Source organism: Diaphorina citri, unplaced genomic scaffold (genome assembly GCF_000475195.1).
Source record: "Diaphorina citri unplaced genomic scaffold, Diaci psyllid genome assembly version 1.1 scaffold1426, whole genome shotgun sequence".
NCBI lineage: Eukaryota > Metazoa > Arthropoda > Insecta > Hemiptera > Psyllidae > Diaphorina > Diaphorina citri.
In genome coordinates, this window is record NW_007378852.1 from 36,214 (window position 1) to 56,644 (window position 20,431).

General features: G+C 45.4%; 1 protein-coding gene and 1 long non-coding RNA gene across 2 annotated transcripts in view; one reads left to right on the top strand and one right to left on the bottom strand.

Moving 5' to 3' along the window:
* The window catches only part of LOC103515848 (T-complex protein 1 subunit zeta), a 44,119-nt gene that overhangs the window by 21,317 nt on the left and 2,371 nt on the right, over positions 1–20,431 (top strand). The window contains exons 2-15 of the mRNA XM_026828423.1: positions 11,578–11,689; positions 12,138–12,295; positions 12,890–13,055; positions 13,119–13,350; positions 13,936–14,174; positions 14,674–14,888; positions 15,101–15,197; positions 15,252–15,352; positions 15,411–15,507; positions 16,247–16,381; positions 17,098–17,292; positions 17,790–17,937; positions 19,217–19,357; positions 19,709–19,880. Of these exons, the coding sequence (XP_026684224.1) occupies positions 11,578–11,689; positions 12,138–12,295; positions 12,890–13,055; positions 13,119–13,350; positions 13,936–14,174; positions 14,674–14,888; positions 15,101–15,197; positions 15,252–15,352; positions 15,411–15,507; positions 16,247–16,381; positions 17,098–17,292; positions 17,790–17,937; positions 19,217–19,357; positions 19,709–19,880 (2,208 nt within the window). The remainder of the gene's footprint in view (positions 1–11,577; positions 11,690–12,137; positions 12,296–12,889; positions 13,056–13,118; positions 13,351–13,935; positions 14,175–14,673; positions 14,889–15,100; positions 15,198–15,251; positions 15,353–15,410; positions 15,508–16,246; positions 16,382–17,097; positions 17,293–17,789; positions 17,938–19,216; positions 19,358–19,708; positions 19,881–20,431) is intronic.
* LOC113470187 lies at positions 4,478–4,827 on the bottom strand. The gene is made up of 2 exons (XR_003393335.1): positions 4,796–4,827; positions 4,478–4,585 (listed from the first exon to the last, which is right to left on the bottom strand). It is a non-coding gene; the product is annotated as an uncharacterized LOC113470187 (long non-coding RNA).

Genomic DNA, 20,431 nt, shown 5'->3' on the forward strand with positions numbered 1-20,431 from the left:
CCCTGATAAGCCTATATAGGTGATAGTTTCAAAGGGTTCTCTCTGCTTGAAAAGAACAAGCATCTCTGCTTGAAAAGAACAAGCATCTCTGCTTGAAAAGAAGAAGCACAAGCCCTTACGATGGTTGACTGCAGTTCAGGACGAGCCAGTTAAACATGGCTAGAGTAGTAGAGACCATCACCCCGGTGTATGGCAGATAAAATAAAACATCTTTTCTTTATTCTGCCATCACCATTGGGCTACAGCAACAACAACAGCCCTTCTTCAACAATGAAACATAGAGAACTTTGCTCAGAGTTGTATTTACCATATTGAGATGGATGCGTTTATAATCCGGATGGTAAGAAGAGAAGCGGATCGTATCATTGATGCGGCGACTGTTTGTGTCGTGCGGATAATAAATCGGGCAGTGCAACTTGCGTTTGATGTACTCCTTCATTTTCTTGCCTGCCGAGAAACCAATGGAAACATAATTCCACAAATGCAGACATTGACCGCATTGTCAGGCGACAACACCTTTGGAAAATCTACGACAAAGACTCTCTCTCTCTATCCAACGAGGCAATGATGCCAATTTTCGTGGGCTAAGATGTGTAAAAAGTGACTGGTTAATAATAACAATAAACTACTCTTTTCAGTGAACTACTCAATCAATGAGTCAGATTCTAACTCCCTCTACCTACCTTGAAGAGTGAGTGGCATGTTTTTCACAAATGCAGACATTGACCGCATTGTCAGGCGACAACATCTTTGGAAAATCTACGACAAAGACTCTCTCTCTCTATCCAACGAGGCAATGATGCCAATTTTCGTGGGCTAAGATGTGTAAAAATGGTTAATAATAATAATAAACTACTCTTTTCAGTGAACTACTCAATCAATGAGTCAGATTCTAACTCCCTCTACCTACCTTGAAGAGTGAGTGACATGTTTTAGGATCTGACTCAAGTTGAACATTTTAACCAAATTTTTATTTGATCAAAAACGGAAGTAGCTTTTGATGAATTTGATGGCACATTCGTTCTCTTTTGACAAAATTTTTGATGGCAAATTCGAGGAAATCAGGCTGTATGTCGTAATCTATTGATGTTAAAAAAGTGGATATAACTTTCGAATTTTTTTGATATTGGCTTGTTAAAAGCGCATATTTCGTGAACCATCATTCCTAGAACCCTTACATGTACACCGATTGATTTCTCGTGAAAAGTTACATAGGAAAGACTCCTACGTAAATTATTGGTGTAAAAAAAGTGGATATAACTTTCGAAATTTTTTGATACTGGCTTGTTACAAGCGCATATTTCGTGAACCATCATTCCTAGAACCCTTACATGTACACCGATTGATTTCTCGTGAAAGAACTAAACCCAAGTTTAATTAAGTATTCTGAGAAAAGATCTGGTCAAGTTATAGCTAATTGGAACACATCATATTCATATGCCTTAAGGCACACTCTATTTGTCAAGGGTCTAGGTTTTCCTTACCCTTGTGATAGTTGGGATCAATTCATTATTTAATTTGAAGAAACCGTTTACCGATAAAAATTTGTAATGAAATAATATGTTGAAGAAATAAAACCCCCGTCGTTAAAAATCTTCACTCACTTAAATTACATTGCCTACAAGGACATTTTGTGTCGTTCGGGAAAAAAATCGTGTCGTGTGTAGTGGAAACACTCACTTAAATTACATTGCCTACAAGGACATTTTGTGTCGTTCGGGAAAAAAATCGTGTCCTGTGTAGTGGGAACACTCACTTAAATTGTTCGCGGTATCCGCGGATTGTTCGCGGTATCCGCGGATTGTTCGCGGTATCCGCGATTTGTTCGCGGTATTCGCGTTTTGTGCGCAGTATCCGCGGTTTGTTCGCGGTATTCGCAGTTATAGGTTCGATCTCAGGCAAACGCAGATTTTTTTTCAGCTCTTTTTTTACCGCAAATAATTGATGAAACCAAAATTTTCGCCTGCGGCCGGTCCTAAAAATTTTAGTTTCTATAGATTGTATAGCTCACAATTTTTGCCTGCGGCGCTGTTCCTCATTCTTTTTGTGTTAACCTTCATCCCCCAGGATGTGTGAATGTGTAGACCGAAAAATTACAAAAAAAATGCGGCGCAGTTATTTCATGTGCAAATGGAGGACTTAAGCCCTTACCCTAGTGGGATGAAAAAAGATTGGAGAATTAATGTTGAACAGGCTTGGGAACATTACTTGAAAAAAAAAAATAATAATATCTGTTGTGAGGCAGTGGGAATAGGGTGGAAAATCTTGAAAAAGTAGACTGGAAATTTGGAAAAAATGGACTGGAAAACCGAGAAAAGTCAGGGAATTTTATTTTTCCATTTTGGTAGACACCCTGGGCGAAGCTCTCTGAGTCTAAAGAAAACCTTGAAAGATTTTCTCTGCGGGTAAAAGGTAAAAGCCTTTTAGCAAAGACTCTCTAATGTGCTGATGTACCATTCCATAAAGCTAATCATTTTCACTTGTCATATGTAGAAATGGCCTAACTTAAGATTTTCCAACATCCGAAGAGCCCTAATCCTCAAGCAAAATCTCTTGTATATCCTATATGTCCTAACATTCTATCTATCTCAGTTAACAATATTTATGCTATGTAAAAACAATCTTCAATCTATGTACTGATGATTTGGTGAAACTATGTATGTACATTGTACCTACTTGGACATCCTTTTACTAAAGTTCAATTGAATACATCATTTTATTTTTTTATGTTTTAACTCTGACATAGCTACATAACATACTATGTAGTACATACATACTCCTCGTATAAGTATGTACATTGTATGCTATTTTACATAGTCTGGCATTGTATGCTCTTGGTCACATAGTTTATCGTACATGAATTTGTTTACATTTTATAGAGAGCTTCATCCTGATGTATTGCTGCTTTGGTGTCGCAATGTGATATATGAACGGACTCCAATTTGTCTTCCTACAAAATTATCGTAACAATGAGGTTTCCGTCGACTTTTATTCCGTCAGGGTCGAACATAGGAACTCAGAAGCATGCTAATTTATTAGCGAGTTTTTGCGACCAAAATTAGCGTCCCGTTGACAGAACTCTTGAACGTTATTTGACGAATACTCGTTTCTGTGCATATGCAGAAATTCGTTTTGGTTAACTTACATATCTTACGTTTCAATCTCGCCATGCAGAAGGTCCCGGGTTTGAATCCCATCGACAACATTTGTACTCGTTTTTCGATTGCAAATATTTCAACAGGTTACTTCCTGGTGTTCTCGTGTTGACCCAGCACCTAAATGGGAAGTATTGTGTCTCTTCTCGCTCGTCTGATGAGGGACATACAACGGGATAGGCATGCTGCAACACAGACCACACTAATGTAGCAATTTTTTCATTGCTAAGAAATAACATCGAAACACTCATCTTTAAAATAAATAAAAGAGCGCCACTATCGCCTCCCCTGAAAGGACATCACTGTCCCCGAAGAAGGATTTATGAACTCTGTCCCCGGACATGTTGTTCTTCTGCCCACACTGGTTTCCCTTATCTCGGTGTCGCCTTGTGCTATATGTCCCCCAAGGTCCTCTTGATGACACGTTGCTGTCAGCGGTGTCTATGGATGCGAAACCGTTGGATAAAACGTTGCAATGGGTGAATATGCTTGTACTTTCTATTTTCCTCACACAAGAAATATGATAAGAGGAAAAATTATCCAAGAAGAGAAAGGGGAATTTTAAGAAGGGGAGGTTTTTTTTTTTTTTTTTTTTTTTTTTCTTTCTTTCTCCTGTCCTGTCCTCTCTTCGATTTCGGGACGATAAGACCTCCATTCTTAGGCCAGTCACTCACTATCAGGTAGACCTGACAGCTACACCTGATCAGGTCCCCCTTTTAGGTCTACCTGATAGTGTGTGTGCTCATCAAGGTATCAGGTAGACCTGACAGGCGGACCTGATCAGGTGTACCTGTCAGGTCTACCAGATAGTGAGTGACTGGTCTAAGAATGGAGGTTCTATCGTCCCGAAAACAAAGGGAGAAGAAGGATAGGATAGGAGAAAGCCAGCCGGTCCGAGAAAAGTTCAGCTCCAGGCGGGAATGGAACCTTACTGCCTTAGGCCAGCCACTCATTATCAGGTATCAGGTAGACCTGACAGATGGACCTTTTCAGCCGTACCTGTCAGGTCTTCCTGATAGTGAATGGCTGGCCCAACTAGGAAAAGATTCCTTTCGGGAAAGTCACTTGAAGACCTGTTAAACTAACACCCTGTTACGTTTCATTTGATTTGCATAGCCCTGTTAATGCAATCCTATGCAAATCAAGCCTGTTAGGGGCTAAAAGTTGCTAGAACTGAACACTCAACTTACCCAAAGTAAGGCGAAAATACACCTAAACTTACCCAAAGTGAGACGCTCAAAGGCGTGAACATTCTCGTCGCTCTGAAACTTCTCCCTGACGTTGTCGATGTATCGCACAATTCTCTTGTACAAAATGTCGATGGGGACGTCCGAAGGGAAAACATCGTGTATCATTCGTTGGGGGGAGAAGTAGGGACGGTAGTGGAGGAGGTTGTACTCGACCTCGTTTTCAAACTCCAGAAGGGTTTTCTGTGTGAGGAAGCAAGGTGGGGTGAGTTAAAAACGTTTGATAGAGGGAACTGTAACTGCTAAGGTCTTATCGTCCCGAAAGCGAAGAGAGAAGGAAGACAGGATAGCAGAAAGCGAGACATTTCGAAAACCAACCTTATCTGTTTAAGACTCTTTACCCCATCAGTCTAATCTGAGTCGTGTATTTTATGGGTTCAAACAAAGATTTACCTTGGGTGTTGATATCACAGGGACATGATACTCTGGTAGACCTGACAGCTACACCTGATCAGGTCCGCCTTTTAGGTCTACCTGATAGTGTGTGTGCTCATCAAGGTATCAGGTAGACCTGACGGGCGGAGACCTGACAGGCGGACCTGATCAGGTGTACCTGTCAGGTCTACCAGATAGTGAGTGACTGGTCTAAGAATGGAGGTTCTATCGTCCCGAAAACAAAGGGAGAAAAAGGATAGGATAGGAGAAAGCCAGCCGGTCCGAGAAGAATGAACATCATCCGTTTAGGATGGATAAAGTTCAGCTCCGGGCGGGAATGGAAGCTTACTACCTTAGGCCAGCCACTCATTATCAGGTATCAGGTAGACCTGACAGATGGACCTTTTCAGCCGTAGGTCTACCTGATAGTGAATGGCTGGCCCAACTAGGAAAAGATTCCTTTCGGGAAAGTCACTTGAAGACCTGTTAAACTAACAGGCTGTTAAGTTAAATTTGATTTGTATAGGCTGTTAAGCCTATACAAATCAAGCCTGCCCTGCTAAGCCTATACAAATCAAGCCTGTTAGGGGCTAAAATAAAGTTGCTGGAACTGAACACTCAACTTACCCAAAGTAAGGCGAAAATACACCTAAACTTACCCAAAGTGAGACGCTCAAAGGCGTGAACATTCTCGTCGCTCTGAAACTTCTCCCTGACGTTGTCGATGTATCGCACAATTCTCTTGTACAAAATGTCGACCGGGACGTCCGAGGGGAAAACATCGTGTATCATACGTTGGGGGGAGAAGTAGGGACGGTAGTGGAGGAGGTTGTACTCGACCTCGTTTTCGAACTCCAGAAGGGTTTTCTGTGTGAGGGAGCAAGGTGGGGTGAGTTGAGGGGCCGAACAAAATGAATTGACAATGAAAACTTGAGAACCTTGGTAATCGAAAGACGAGTGCACGTCGTATTCGGTGAAAATTAAACTTGAGCTTGATAGAGGGAACTGTAACTGCTAAGTGCTAAGGAAAATACCCTCACTCTTTAGCACCATTAGATAGCTTGCCGTCCACTCCTTACTTAAGTTGAAGAATGAAGGTTTTCTAATAAAACTACTCCGTGTAAACAGAAGAGCAAAGTTTCAACACGTTTTTATTAAAAACGTTTGATACAGGGAACTGTAACTGCTAAGGTCTTATCGTCCCGAAAGCGAAGAGAGAAGGAAGACAGGATAGCAGCAAGCGAGACATTTCGAAAACAAACCTTATCTGTTTAAGACTCTTTATACCCCATCAGTCTAATCTGAGTCGTGTATTTTATGGGTTCAAACAAAGATTTACCTTGGGTGTTGATATCACAGGGACATGATACTCGACCGGGGAGTAGAACTTGCTGTGCCACGCCTCCGGCTTCGGCGTATGTCTCTGGTAGAGTCGCAAGAACAGCGCGGTGATGGCCGACCTCATCGGGTCGAAATGATACGGTCCCTGGAAGCCGGTGGGAATTTCTCCGGCGGGCGGGAGAGTGTAAGTCCCGCGGGAAAAAGTCGGGAAGGTGGGCCGGGTCGTGGTCGGCTCCGCGCGGGTTAGGTTGTCTGTGTCGGGGTCCGTGCGGGCGATGAGATGCTGGACGGGCCAGTCCGGCTTGGGAATTTGTTTGTTCAGCAGTGATTCGCCTCTGAAATCAGAAATATGAGCGATTCTAGTGTATGTCTTCTTCTTCCTAGCCTTTTCCTATTTAAATAGGGTTGGCTATTCTATAGATTCTAGTCTTTTCTGAAATAAACACATTTTAAACATGAATAGTAAAGTACAGACTTTAGATTTCGATGACTAATCTATGGGGCTGGAATAAAATTAAAATGAACACTGAAATATTATGAATCGTACACATACACACAAACCCACTTGCCCATCACACGAACCAAACGACCAACACACGCCAAAGTAACACATATCGAGGACACTTAGAGTTCCAGTTGCCAAAAATGAACTTGGTTCCGGAACTCTACATATATCGGGAAGCTCGACACTTTAATATAGTATCCCAGCAATCTAACTCAAGGGAAGTAACCCAATAGTAGAGTTTTTCCACTCTAACCTGTGGCACCCTATCACTAATTTTTTTTTCTTCTCAGTGTACATACGCTTTCGAGACGGGATACGCGATATTAAATTTGATGATCTACCAAAAGACCAAGTGATCTGCTCCTAACCTGTGGCACCCTATCACTAATTTTTTTTCTTCTCAGTGTACATACGCTTTCGAGACGGGATACGCGATATTAAATTTGATGATCTACCAAAAGACCAAGTGATCTGCTAAAAGACCAAGTTAGGAGACATGGAGCTTGTATACCGGTTTTAGTATACCTCCCTACAGTCTTTCGTTCAACATTCTCACCTGTGGCTTCTAAAAACGGAACAAGAGCTATCATGACGTCCTCCCTACAGTCACATCCTTGCTCACACTCACACCTAGTTACCGGAGGGCCACTCAAGGGCTGGCAGAAGACATGTCGTAGTATGTGTACCAAGTTTAGTATACCTTCGTACAGTCACATCCGCGCTCACACCTAGTTACCATCGGGCGGGCCTTTCTAATTACCGCAGTTCGGTCACTTGCGCCACACCGCGCCCACGTATCGATTATCGTTCCCGTCGGCGCTTTGCTTCGCCTTCAGCTCATCTTCCTTGGCGCGCAGCCGGAACGTGTTCTCGCGCAGCGGAAGGCCGCGGGCCGCCCGCGAATCGACCAGCTCTGGTATGAGATGGTAACGGTAGAACTCGTCAAGGCCCGTCTTGTACAGGCCGTGGAAGATGGTGTTGTTCTGCTCGACGCGAAGCACGAGGATCTCGTCTTCGGAGTAGAAGATGACGTCGCATTCGGACTTGTTGGCGATCACCTGGGCAGAGAGGACATTGATTGAACATTAGGCTCATTCCCTTCTGAGGTAGATTGTTCATCTAGCTCATCTCTAAAGGGCATTTAGCTAAAACAGTCTTGTGAATAACTGTCTGACTAGGGAACGTTAAACAGGGAGTAGGCTAGCGTCTGGCTGTGCGACTATAAACAGGGAGAAGAGAAGAGCAGCTAACCCTGATAAGCCTATATAGGTGATAGTTTCAAAGGCTTCTCTAGCCGACCTCATCGGGTCAAAATGATACGGTCCCTGGAAGCCGGTGGGAATTTCTCCTGCGGGCGGGAGAGTGTAAGTCCCGCGGGAGAAAGTCGGGAAGGTGGGCCGGGTCGTGGTCAGCTCCGCGCGGGTTAGGTTGTCTATGTCGGGGTCCGTGCGGGCGATGAGATGCTGGACGGGCCAGTCCGGCTTGTGGCGGAGAAAGTGGTGGACGTCGAAGTGACCGAGATAGATGCGTTGCTCCGCGTCTGTCGTGCGGGCTTCCCCTGTGGGAACTTCCCGGCCGTGCGCCACTTGTGTGTTGGGAGTTTCGTCGATTGCCACTGCATTGTTTGGAGCGCCACCGTCGGCAGTTCCTATTTCATGTGCCACTTGTGTGTTGGGAGTTCCGTCGATTGCCACTGCGTTGTTTGGAGCGCCACCGTCGAGGGTTCCCTCAGGTTTTTCTTGCGGCACAGGTTTTTTTCCCTCAGGTGGTTCTTGAGGTAGCGGTTCTTCCAGTGATCCTGTGTCCACTAGGTCGCTGTAGAGTTGAGTTTCTCCTATTTTCTGTTGGAAATCATCTGGAGCATTTAGTGTGAAAATAAGCAAGTACCACCAAAACATATCCTACATCGTATTATGAAAGAAAGAAAAAAAAAACTTAATTTTGACTTGTTAAATACTGTGAGATTTATAAGCCTCAAAGACGGGCGTTTTTGTTAAATTTCATGAATTAAATTTTAACTCTGTGCTGTGGTTTTATTGTAACATTGTCCTGGTTGATGTTCATTAAGAAGGTTGGCTCTGGAAAACAGATAGAAGTCCTGATCTTACCACACAGAGAGTTTTCAGTTAATCCAGAGTTCAAGGAGTACCTACCTACCTACCTGTGTAAATAAATAGAATGGGTGAAATTCAAAGAGAACTCTTGACACTGTGTTAGTAGCTCCCAGTGGTAAGATCGGGCATAACGGAAGTTAAGGTTAAAAACTCACGTGACGTGAGAATGAGAGCGGTGTGGCTATCATGAACGAAATTACCTACAACATTATGGAAAAACTTGAACTACCTATTTGTGACTCCCCATGCGCTCACGTGCGTGGCGTGATAGTGTCTTTCAACTTTTACAAGCTCCTCCCGCCTGGTAAATTCCGACCCACCTGTGGGCGGCTCAGTGACCGTCTCCATTGTGCGCCTCGTACTTCGCGTCCATGTGCCGTTCTTCCAGGCGGCCCTCTGTTCTAGCACCCGCTGCATCAGCACCTCGTCTATCCCAAGCCGCCTTTCCCCCTTCTTCACCTTGAGCTTCTCGTTGAGCCGATGCAACACGAACGCCTCTTTCATTTTCCGTTCGGCCGTTTCCGCCGATTCCGGGAGCTCGATGGACTTGAAGATCCCGAGCTCGGTGAAGCGAGCCTTGTTCTTCATGTAGTTCTTGGTGTTGTACTGTGAAAGAAGGCGGTTAAGTGGGGGTGGCAAAGATAAGGGCCCCCCTTCCCTTATTTGAAGGAAGAGTCCTACATTGGAGAAGTTCTCTTTTTAGTTAAGGGTCCTACATTAGGGAGGGTCCTACATCATTTCAATGAGAGTGTTTAGTAGAACTGCGATTTTAACCCTACCCCCCCCCTTTGATTCTCAAAATTTACCAGTCTTCAGCATCATCAGTTACATACGCATAATGCCAGCAACTTACGCGGCTGACATAAAGAAGAATAAATCTTACCAGCGGCATTTTCATCGTCCGCGGGCGCAGCGCGAACGGCCCGTTGGCATCGTTCTCCTCAGACGTGGTCAGGGTGGGCGTGTTGGCCCAGGCATCCCCCCAATCACTCTCCAGCTCCCGGTATCGAATGTTCCCGCGGCGGACACGTCCTGCCCGCGTGGGGCCGAAGGCTCCCTCCCCTCTCCGAGTGTACCGAGGAGAGGTGACCGCTCGGGCCACGGGGGAAGCGCTGGAGGGGTGTGAGTCGGGCGGGCTGGAGGCTTCCGTGCCGCGTGGTGTGGGATCATTGCTGCTGAAAGGGTCTTCACGCGGGCTAGAGGCTTCTGTGCCGCTTGTGAGTTTCAAGTTATCGACTGGTAGGGTGTCAAATTCGCTATCCATCGAGCACGACAGTGGCATGTTGGGGTTGTTGTCGGGAGAAAGGTCTCCCAAGATGATGGAAGTGTTTATTTCGGTTGGATGGCTCTGGATGTCAATTGGAAGCTCTGGACATTGGTTGCTGGGATCACCACCTTTGGGCTGGGAGTCTCTGTTGGGATCATTGTCGCTAGAAAGGTCTTCAAGGATGATGGACGCATTTATTTCGGTTAGATGGCTCTGAAGGATGCTCTGGTTTGGTTGTCGAGTTTCGCTTGGTCTTGTTCCTATACCCTAATAACTAAACAGGATTATTTCCGTCTAAAATCCGGATACAATCGAGATTATATCGCGATTCTGGCATCGAGTTAAATCTTTACTTAATCCTGGCTGGTTGTTAGGGAACCTCTTTCTCCCTCACATTTCATCATGTTGTAAACATGTCATTTGTTTTGTCCTCTCCTTCTGTGCGATGTGCTTGTTTTCCTGTCTTCAGCATTTACCACTTTTTCCCTTTTTCTTTTCATCCAAAACCCCTTTTCTTTGTTTTCACTTTTTTCATTGTTTATTTATTGATGATTGGCCTTCGGGAAAATTAACCCGCGGTTTCACAGAGAGTTATCGCGTGACAGAAGGACAAACAACTTGAATCTGAAATGTTCCACTTAAATGAGCTAAGGCCAGCCATCACTCACTATGAGGTAGACCTGACGACAGGTACATCTGATCAGGTCTACCTGATAGTGTGTGTGTGTGCTCATCAGGTGTACCTGTCAGGTCTACTTGATAGTGTGTTTGGCTGGCCTAAAACTTGGAACTCCCTTCTTTCGTTCAACATTCTCACCTGTGGCTTCTAAAAACGGAACAAGAGCTATCATGACGTCACTTTGGCTATTATTGACGGCGCCTTCCGGTATGGCCGTCAACCACGGGTACTCCTGATGAACGAAGAGCCCACACGGAGCGGGTCTTGGTCGGTATTTACGGGTCCCTCGGGTGTTCTGGTGGGGTCTTGGTCGGGGCCCTGGGGGGTTCTGTCGGGGCTGCCACCTCCTTCTCCTCCGTACCTATAACAATATAGAACACGGGGGAGAAGTCAGGTTAGCAGGTCTTGGTTCGAACCCCCCCTACTTCCCAATCAATTACATCATGTCCTTCCTCACTAATATCTATACTTGCTAGTTCTATTTCAATTTATCGTAAAAAAAAAGAGGTTGTGACGTCAGAATATACAAAAGTAAAAAAAAAAAGAAAAAAATTGTTCTCGTTGCTGTTGAAGAGGGTTTTTCTCGCCCCCCTATGTGAATCCATTCCGGGTTTTTCGAATGGATTAATCTTGATATCTAGAAGTTGTAAAAGAGAAAGGAAAAAATCCGTAAATATTTAATAAATTTAGCTCTTAGCTTAATATGAAAACTATTTTTTTTTTTATTTAGATTTATTATAGTGTGCCAACATAGAATTACAATGTTAGATACACTAAAAAAAGCTATCTAAATAAGCGCATAAAAAATAAATAAAAATGTACTGTAGTAATAGAAAGTAAAACCTATTAAGCCGTTTCTAAGTTTCTGATAGCATACTTATTTCTGTGTTTCAGGTTGGTATCTGGAGCGGGAGATATCAAAATCACCAAGGATGGGAACGTACTTCTTACACGGAGCGAAGGTGACGTTCTTGAGCCGCTCGTAGTAGTAGATCACCTGAGGGAAGTGAAAGGGCATTCTTAATTTGAACAGCGCCGGCGGAGATAGCACGTTGAATGCACCAGTTCCCAAAAATCTCATTTTGAGGCTTGAGTGTAGGGACAAACAGCCCTAAAGAATGGTTATTCGACTCTACGAAACCACTACTGAGGTTGGTTCTACAAAAAAGAGAGCTTTGATAGAAGGAACTGTAAGTGCTAGGGCCTTATCGTCCCGAAATCGAACAGAGAAGGAAGACAGGATAGGAGAAAGCCAGCCGTTCCAACGCACCTTATCCCTTCATTATGAGAAATTGACCCCGCGCAGGTTTTTGTCGCGATAAAGGTTTGATTTTTCCAATTATACCTATCCGCCCTGGGCGAGAATCGAATCCGCGACCTAGCGCTTACAAGGCAGACGCGCTACCAACCAAGCTAACTAAGCTGGCAGAAAATAATATTACCTTGCGTTCCAGTCGGGTAAAGTCGCGTATATCCGTTGGCTCCGCTTGATAGAAATCGTTGACCAGGCCATCGATGGACGCGTTGGCCGAATAGTTGGTGATGGTGTCGAAGTAGGTGACTGGGGCGAAGTGGAAGAGCGGCTTGTAGCGCCACCATATGGAGGCGTTACGTTTGATACCTGACGACAGGGGGAGGATGTTTTTTTTTTTTTTTTTTTTTTTTAACACCTAGGGGCATTCTCTGCCACCCAACTTACCCAGTACTCGTGGATTCGTCCGATACGAGGTAGTATTTCTTCTTGTTCTCGTGTACATTGCCCTCCACAGAGTGTTCCACTTTCTCCTCCACCGAATTTTCCTCGGATGCTGTGACGTCACGGGTGCCTCTGACGTCATCACATACGTAAACAGTCACCGTTAGAGCGAGAAATAGGAGGTTCATGTTTTGGTCTGTTTGGGTTAACTTTAGGTTAGGTTTATTGATAGTGTTTGGGACGGCATTATGTACCTAGGCTGGTTCTAAGGTTTCAAGTTAGAATGAAAGGTTATTGGCAGTTTGGGAATAGGACTCTAATTGTTAACCTCCTCTTGAAAAAAAAAAAAAAAAAAAAAAAAAAAAAAAAAAAAAGAAAACAGGATAGCAGAAAGCGAGACATTTCGAAAACCAACCTTATCTGTTTAAGACTCTTTACCCCATCAGTCTAATCTGAGTCGTGTATTTTATGGGTTCAAACAAAGATTTACCTTGGGTGTTGATATCACAGGGACATGATACTCGACCGGGGAGTAGAACTTGCTGTGCCACGCCTCCGGCTTCGGCGTATGTCTCTGGTAGAGTCGCAAGAACAGCGCGGTGATAGCCGACCTCATCGGGTCAAAATGATACGGTCCCTGGAAGCCGGTGGGAATTTCTCCTGCGGGCGGGAGAGTGTAAGTCCCGCGGGAGAAAGTCGGGAAGGTGGGCCGGGTCGTGGTCAGCTCCGCGCGGGTTAGGTTGTCTATGTCGGGGTCCGTGCGGGCGATGAGATGCTGGACGGGCCAGTCCGGCTTGTGGCGGAGAAAGTGGTGGACGTCGAAGTGACCGAGATAGATGCGTTGCTCCGCGTCTGTCGTGCGGGCTTCCCCTGTGGGAACTTCCCGGCCGTGCGCCACTTGTGTGTTGGGAGTTTCGTCGATTGCCACTGCATTGTTTGGAGCGCCACCGTCGGCAGTTCCTATTTCATGTGCCACTTGTGTGTTGGGAGTTCCGTCGATTGCCACTGCGTTGTTTGGAGCGCCACCGTCGAGGGTTCCCTCAGGTTTTTCTTGCGGCACAGGTTTTTTTCCCTCAGGTGGTTCTTGAGGTAGCGGTTCTTCCAGTGATCCTGTGTCCACTAGGTCGCTGTAGAGTTGAGTTTCTCCTATTTCCGGTAAGTCCTGGTTGATGTTCATTAAGAAGGTTGGCTCTAGAAAACAGATAGAAGTCCTGATTTTACCACAGAGAGTTTTCAGTTAATCCAGAGTTCAAGGAGTACCTACCTATCTGTGCAAATAAATAAAATGGGTGAAATTCAAAGAGAACTCTTGACACTGTGTTAGTAGCTCCCAGTGGTAAGATCGGGCATAACGGAAGTTAAGGTTAAAAACTCACGTGACGTGAGAATGAGAGCGGTGTGGCTATCATGAACGAAATTACCTACAACATTATGGAAAAACTTGAACTACCTATTTGTGACTCCCCATGCGCTCACGTGCGTGGCGTGATAGTGTCTTTCAACTTTTACAAGCTCCTCCCGCCTGGTAAATTCCGACCCACCTGTGGGCGGCTCAGTGACCGTCTCCATTGTGCGCCTCGTACTTCGCGTCCATGTGCCGTTCTTCCAGGCGGCCCTCTGTTCTAGCACCCGCTGCATCAGCACCTCGTCTATCCCAAGCCGCCTTTCCCCCTTCTTCACCTTGAGCTTCTCGTTGAGCCGATGCAACACGAACGCCTCTTTCATTTTCCGTTCGGCCGTTTCCGCCGATTCCGGGAGCTCGATGGACTTGAAGATCCCGAGCTCGGTGAAGCGAGCCTTGTTCTTCATGTAGTTCTTGGTGTTGTACTGTGAAAGAAGGCGGTTAAGTGGGGGTGGCAAAGATAAGGGCCCCCTTCCCTTATTTGAAGGAAGAGTCCTACATTGGAGAAATTCTCTTTTTAGTTAAGGGTCCTACATTAGGGAGGGTTCTACTATATTTATCTTTCATTTTAGTTAGGTGACCCCAACTTGGGCAGTCTAGAAGGACTTTCGATTGCCTTGGTTATTTTCGCGAGTTGAAGGGTTCAGGCATTTCAGACATATCTTTAATAATATGAACTTTTGTACTTATTGTTTTTCCTTTTTTGGTCGTCTAGTAGTCTAGTTTTAGTTTTAGAAACTCCCACGTTAACCTCACCTCTTTTTCATCATTTCATTGAGAGTGTTTAGTAGAACTGTGATTTTACCCCCCCCCCCCCTTGAAAGTTTCATGGCAATTGGCTGAGCGGTTTGGCCAGGCATAAAGTTCGAACATCTGTAATTTCCCCCCATAGGTCTGTGTCGATGCCATCCTGGCCATTCACAAGTCCGGCAAGGATTTGGACCTGCATATGGTCGAATTGATGGAGATGAAACACAAGACCCCCGGCGATAGTTGTCTGGTGAAAGGAGTGGTTCTGGACCATGGTGCGCGACACCCGGACATGCCCAAGTCCGTGAAGAACGCGCACATCCTGACATGCAACATCAGCATGGAATACGAGAAGAGGTGAGTGGATAATAGTTTGTGAACGGAGTGATGTTTGAATCATTCTGGTGAAGGGAGTGGTTCTGGACCATGGTGCGCGACACCCGGACATGCCCAAGTCCGTGAAGAACGCGCACATCCTGACATGCAACATCAGCATGGAATACGAGAAGAGGTGAGTGGATAATGGTTTGGTGAACGGAGTGATGTTTGTATCATTCTGGTGAAGGGAGTGGTTCTGAACCATGGTGCGCGACACCCGGACATGCCCAAGTCCGTGAAGAACGCGCACATCCTGACATGCAACATCAGCATGGAATACGAGAAGAGGTGAGTGGATAATGGTTTGGTGAACGGAGTGATGTTTGTATCATTCTGGTGAAGGGAGTGGTTCTGAACCATGGTGCGCGACACCCGGACATGCCCAAGTCCGTGAAGAACGCGCACATCCTGACATGCAACATCAGCATGGAATACGAGAAGAGGTGAGTGGATAATGGTTTGGTGAACGGAGTGATGTTTGTATCATTCTGGTGAAGGGAGTGGTTCTGAACCATGGTGCGCGACACCCGGACATGCCCAAGTCCGTGAAGAACGCGCACATCCTGACATGCAACATCAGCATGGAATACGAGAAGAGGTGAGTAGTTAACCTTCATCCTCCCATGATATGTGAATGTGTAGACTGTATAATGACAAACTTCAGGTTCATGCTTTTTAAAAAAATTCTCCTGGGGGGTGGAACTTCAACGAAAGACGACGATTGTTTCTCCAGTTAGGGTCGTTCCCTCTTGTCGATGTCGTTCGGGGAAAAAAATCGTGTCGTGTGTAGTGGGAACACTCACTTAAATTACATTACCTCCAAGGACATTTTGTGTCGGGGGGGGGGGATGTGACACGTGTAGTGAGAACACTCTTTTGTTTTCGGAAATTTCGTCCAAAAAACGAAAATTCGCCAAATGGTGTTCCATGGGCTAAATTTGTACACATATTTCCTTCCTTTGTTTGAAATTGTATTTTTCTCTAGGTATCTCCTAGCAATCCATCAATTTGGCAGCACCATTTAGATAACATTCTAACCTCAAAATTTTCAAGTTTGGCCCGCGGAACCCTTTTCAAAAGGTGAACATCTTTGCGGAACCCTGAACTTTCAAGATTGCACCCCCCCACCCCCACAGTTCACAGGGAGGACACCAGCCTGAAATTTCCCTTGCTAAAGGAATAGCAAACGTTGAGTGCGAAGGGCATTCACTCGAAAAAGAAGTTGAACATTTGGGCTTGAGATGGGCCATTCCTGAGTGAGTTCTAGATAGAGTTCTCTGGAATCACTAGTTTAAATCTTTAAATTATAACCTCGATATTTTTTTCCCATTTTCCAGCAAATCCAGCACCCCACTGCCTCTCTGATAGCGCGCGCCTCCACCGCCATGGATGACATGACTGGAGATGGCACCACCTCCACCGTACTGGTCATTGGGGAGCTGCTCAAACAAGCTGACATCTACATTGCCGAGGTAAATCTTAAGATGCATAAATTCGCCCCTGACTGTGTAATACAATTTTTTTTTTTTTTTTAGTCTACCAGCGATCGTTATCGAACAGTTGATCAACCATGTGTGGACACAGCTTTAGACCGAATTTGTTTCACAAATGATTTCCGAAACAATTACAAAATTATGACGAGACAAGACAACAGACTAACACCCATTAGCATGCACCCTTATAATTTCTTCAAAGAAAAAACAAATTATGAAGGTTCCCTACCCACGGCTCTGCAATTTTATGAAGGTTTCCTGCCCACAGATGTACAATATCACGTTAGGCCAGTGACTCACTATCAGGTAGACCTGACAGGTGGTGTGTGTGTGTGTGTGTGTGTGTGTGTGTGTGTGTGTGTGTGTGTGTGTGCTCATAAGGTATCAGGTAGCCCTGACAGGAGTACCTGATCAGGTGTACCTGTCAGTGTCAGGCCGGGCTCAGTCGTTTTTGCCTGTCATGCAATACCTGCCGTGAGTGAGTGACTGACCTAACGTGTCACCCCTACTACCTTCAGTTAACACCTAGGTCGGAGTCTGACATACAGTAAAGGAGAAAAATGAAGCTCAAGGGGGGGGGACTAAATACGGCCCTGACACACGTACGAGAGTCTCTTTGTGGACGCTAATACAGGGTTGCGCCAGAAAAACCTGATGCTTTTTATGTGTAAAAATATTAAAATGTAAATTGTTTTTCTCTGCCCTTCCAGGGAATCGACCCCCAGTCCCTCGACCTGTTCGCCCGGGAGGGGATCATCGCGCTACGCCGCGCTAAGAGGCGCAACATGGAGCGCCTGTCCCTAGCGTGTGGCGGTACCGCTATGAACAGCGTGGAGGGGCTCGAACCCGCGCACCTCGGCTACGCAGGCTCCGTGTTCGAACATGTGCTGGTAAGTATGAAAAAAAAAAATGTAATAATATTAATGATGAAAAATATAGAAAATAAAAAGATTTTTAACTGTGTTAAGTATAAATGCTTAACAGGGTATGAGGTACACAATAGAGCTGCCTGGAAGAGACTGACAAGTAGGAAAAGGTTAGGTTAAGAATAAGTAGGAAAAGGTTAAGAAGAAGCAGAAGATAGATGCTTGTTAGAAATGTCGTTCCCCGCCTAACACTACGCTAAATTTTATAACTTGGACTCGAACCACCAACCTCCAGATTGTCGTAGCATGCCCATCCCGTAGTATGCCTCTCATCAGATGGGCGATAAGAGATACAATACTCCCTATTTAGACGCAGGGTCAACACGAGAAACACCAGAAAGTGACCCGTTGAAATAGTTGCAGACGAAATATGAGTGCATTTTTTTTCGATGGTGGGATTCAAACCCAGGAACTTCTGCATGGCAGGCAATTTTAATATTTTTCTAATTACTTATTTCTAGGGCGAGGAAAAGTTCACGTTCGTAGAAGAATGCAAGAACCCCCAGTCTGTGACCATTCTCCTCAAGGGACCCAACAAGCACACCCTGGCTCAAACTAAGGATGCTGTCCGCGATGGTTTGAGAGCCATTAAGAACACTATTGATGACGGTAAGTGTTGCATTGGTCTCGTGTGGTCTGTGGCGTAGCATGTCCATCTCGTGGATGATGGGCGAGAAGAAACACAATATTGCCCTCTTAGTCGCTGGCTCAACACAAAAACACTAGGAAGTATTATATTGTTGAGTGCAAAAAAATCTGGTGTGAACATCACACGACTTTCCAATCCACGGTGGTAATACTCGACCCAAGAGCTTCCTTTAGAATAGAATATGCCTAAAGTTTTTATCCTAAAACTCGACCTAAGCGTAACCAATTGATTCGCAGGTGCTGTGGTCCCAGGGGCGGGCGCATTCGAAGTGGCCGCTTGGCATGCACTTCAGAACTACAAGAACACGGTGAAGGGAAAGACACCATTCTCCTCAAGGGACCCAACAAGCACACCCTGGCTCAAACTAAGGATGCCGTTCGCGATGGATTGAGAGCCATTAAGAACACTATTGATGACGGTAAGTGTTGCATTGGACTCGTGTGGTCTGTGGCGTAGCATGTTCATCCCATGGATGCTGTTCGCGATGAATTATGAGCCATTAAGAACAATATTGATGACGGTAAGTGTTGCATTGGACTCGTGTGGTCTGTGTCGTAGATGTCCATCCCATGGATGCTGTGCGCGATGGTCTGAGAGCCATTAAGAATACTATTGATGACGGTAAGTGTTGCATTAAACTGGTGTGGTCTGTGTGTCTGTGGCGTAGCATGTCCATCCCGTGGATGATGGGCGAGAAGAGACACAATATTGCCCTCTTGGGGTGCTGGGTCAACACGAAAACACTAGGAAGGAAGGAATTTTCAATTGTGTTAAGCATACTTAAATGCTTGTCACAAATATCTTTCCCCAATTATTACACCAAGATAAATTTTATGCCCTAACTTGGACTCGAACCACCAACCTCGAGATCCAAAGTCCAACGCGTTAACCACTGCACCACTGAGGTTGGTTCCTCTTATAGGTGCTGGGTCAATACTAAAAAACTAGGGAGTATTATTGAGAACAAAAGAAACAACCTGCGTGGACGAATGGGTATCAGACTAGGCTTGCACGCCGGAGGTGTCGGGGATTTGTTTATTTTTATTACTTCTCTCAAAGGGTTTGATGTCACTGGTCTAATCCTGGGGTTTACATAGCAGGGATTGAGATGAAACGAGGATTTCCCCATTTATACTTTGAACTTAATACCCATCACCCAGGTCAACTTCGGATTGAACTCAATCCTGAGCCAACCAACGGTGGTAAAACTCGACCTAAGCGTTACAAATTGTTTTGCAGGTGCTGTGGTCCCAGGGGCGGGCGCATTCGAAGTGGCCGCTTGGCATGCACTTCAGAACTACAAGAACACGGTGAAGGGAAAGAGTCGGTTAGGAATCCAGGCCTATGCCGAAGCCCTGCTCATTATTCCTAAAACCATTGGTGAGTTCAACAAGGAAGAAAATCCAAGCCTAGGTCAAATGAGAGGTCCAACGAAATGTTGCGAAAATCCCTAGCCCTGAAGTCCAGACTGAATAAAAGTATTTTTCAAAGGTCGAAAAAGACCTCGTTAGCATAGAGAAGGTAGCGCGCCTGTCTTGTAAGCGCTAGGCCGCGGGTTCGATTCCCTCCCGGGCCGGATTTTATCCTGATGGGATAATTTTCGGTCTCGGAATGACTGGCTTTCTCCTATCCTGTCTTCCTTCTCTTATATTTCGGGACGATAAGACCATAGCAGTTACAGTTCCCTCTGACAAACCTCTTTAAAAAAAAACTCTGTTTCGACTTCCACAGCGGTGAACAGCGGGTTCGATGCCCAGGACACGTTGGTTAAGCTACAGGAGGCGTGTGGCGAGGCACCCGGGGTGGCGGTAGGTGTCGATGTAAACAGCGGCGAAGTGCTCAACCCGACCTCTGCCGGCATCTATGACAACCTCACCGTCAAGCGACAGATCATCAACTCCTGGTAAGTAGAAAAATGTTCCCCATAATACACCGTCAAGCGACAGATCATCAACTCCTGGTAAGTAGAAAAATGTTCCCCATAGTCAAAACATATGAGACCTTGGTTAGACCGCGGAGATAAAAGGGACTTTTCAGTCCTTTGGATTGGAGCGTTGGGGAAGTCTTCTTACCCTATTAGAATAGAATAGAATATACCTTGTTTATCCTGCCAGAATGAGACTGAAAAGTCCCTGAAATGGTAAGTTTTGTTTCCAAGAAATAAGAAATGGTAAGGGAATTTCTGGACCTTTACCATCAGGGTCCAGACGCGGGAAAAGGAAGCTGACGAAACCCTTTGATGCTCGGTTTTTGTTGGAAATTTATTAATCACGGTATGAGATGGTAACGGTAGAACTCGTCAAGGCCCGTCTTATACAGGCCGTGGAAGATGGTGTTGTTCTGCTCGACGCGAAGCACCAGGATCTCGTCCTCCGAGTAGAAGATGACGTCGCATTCGGACTTGTTGGCGATCACCTGGGCAGAGAGGACATTGATTGAACATTAGGCTCATTC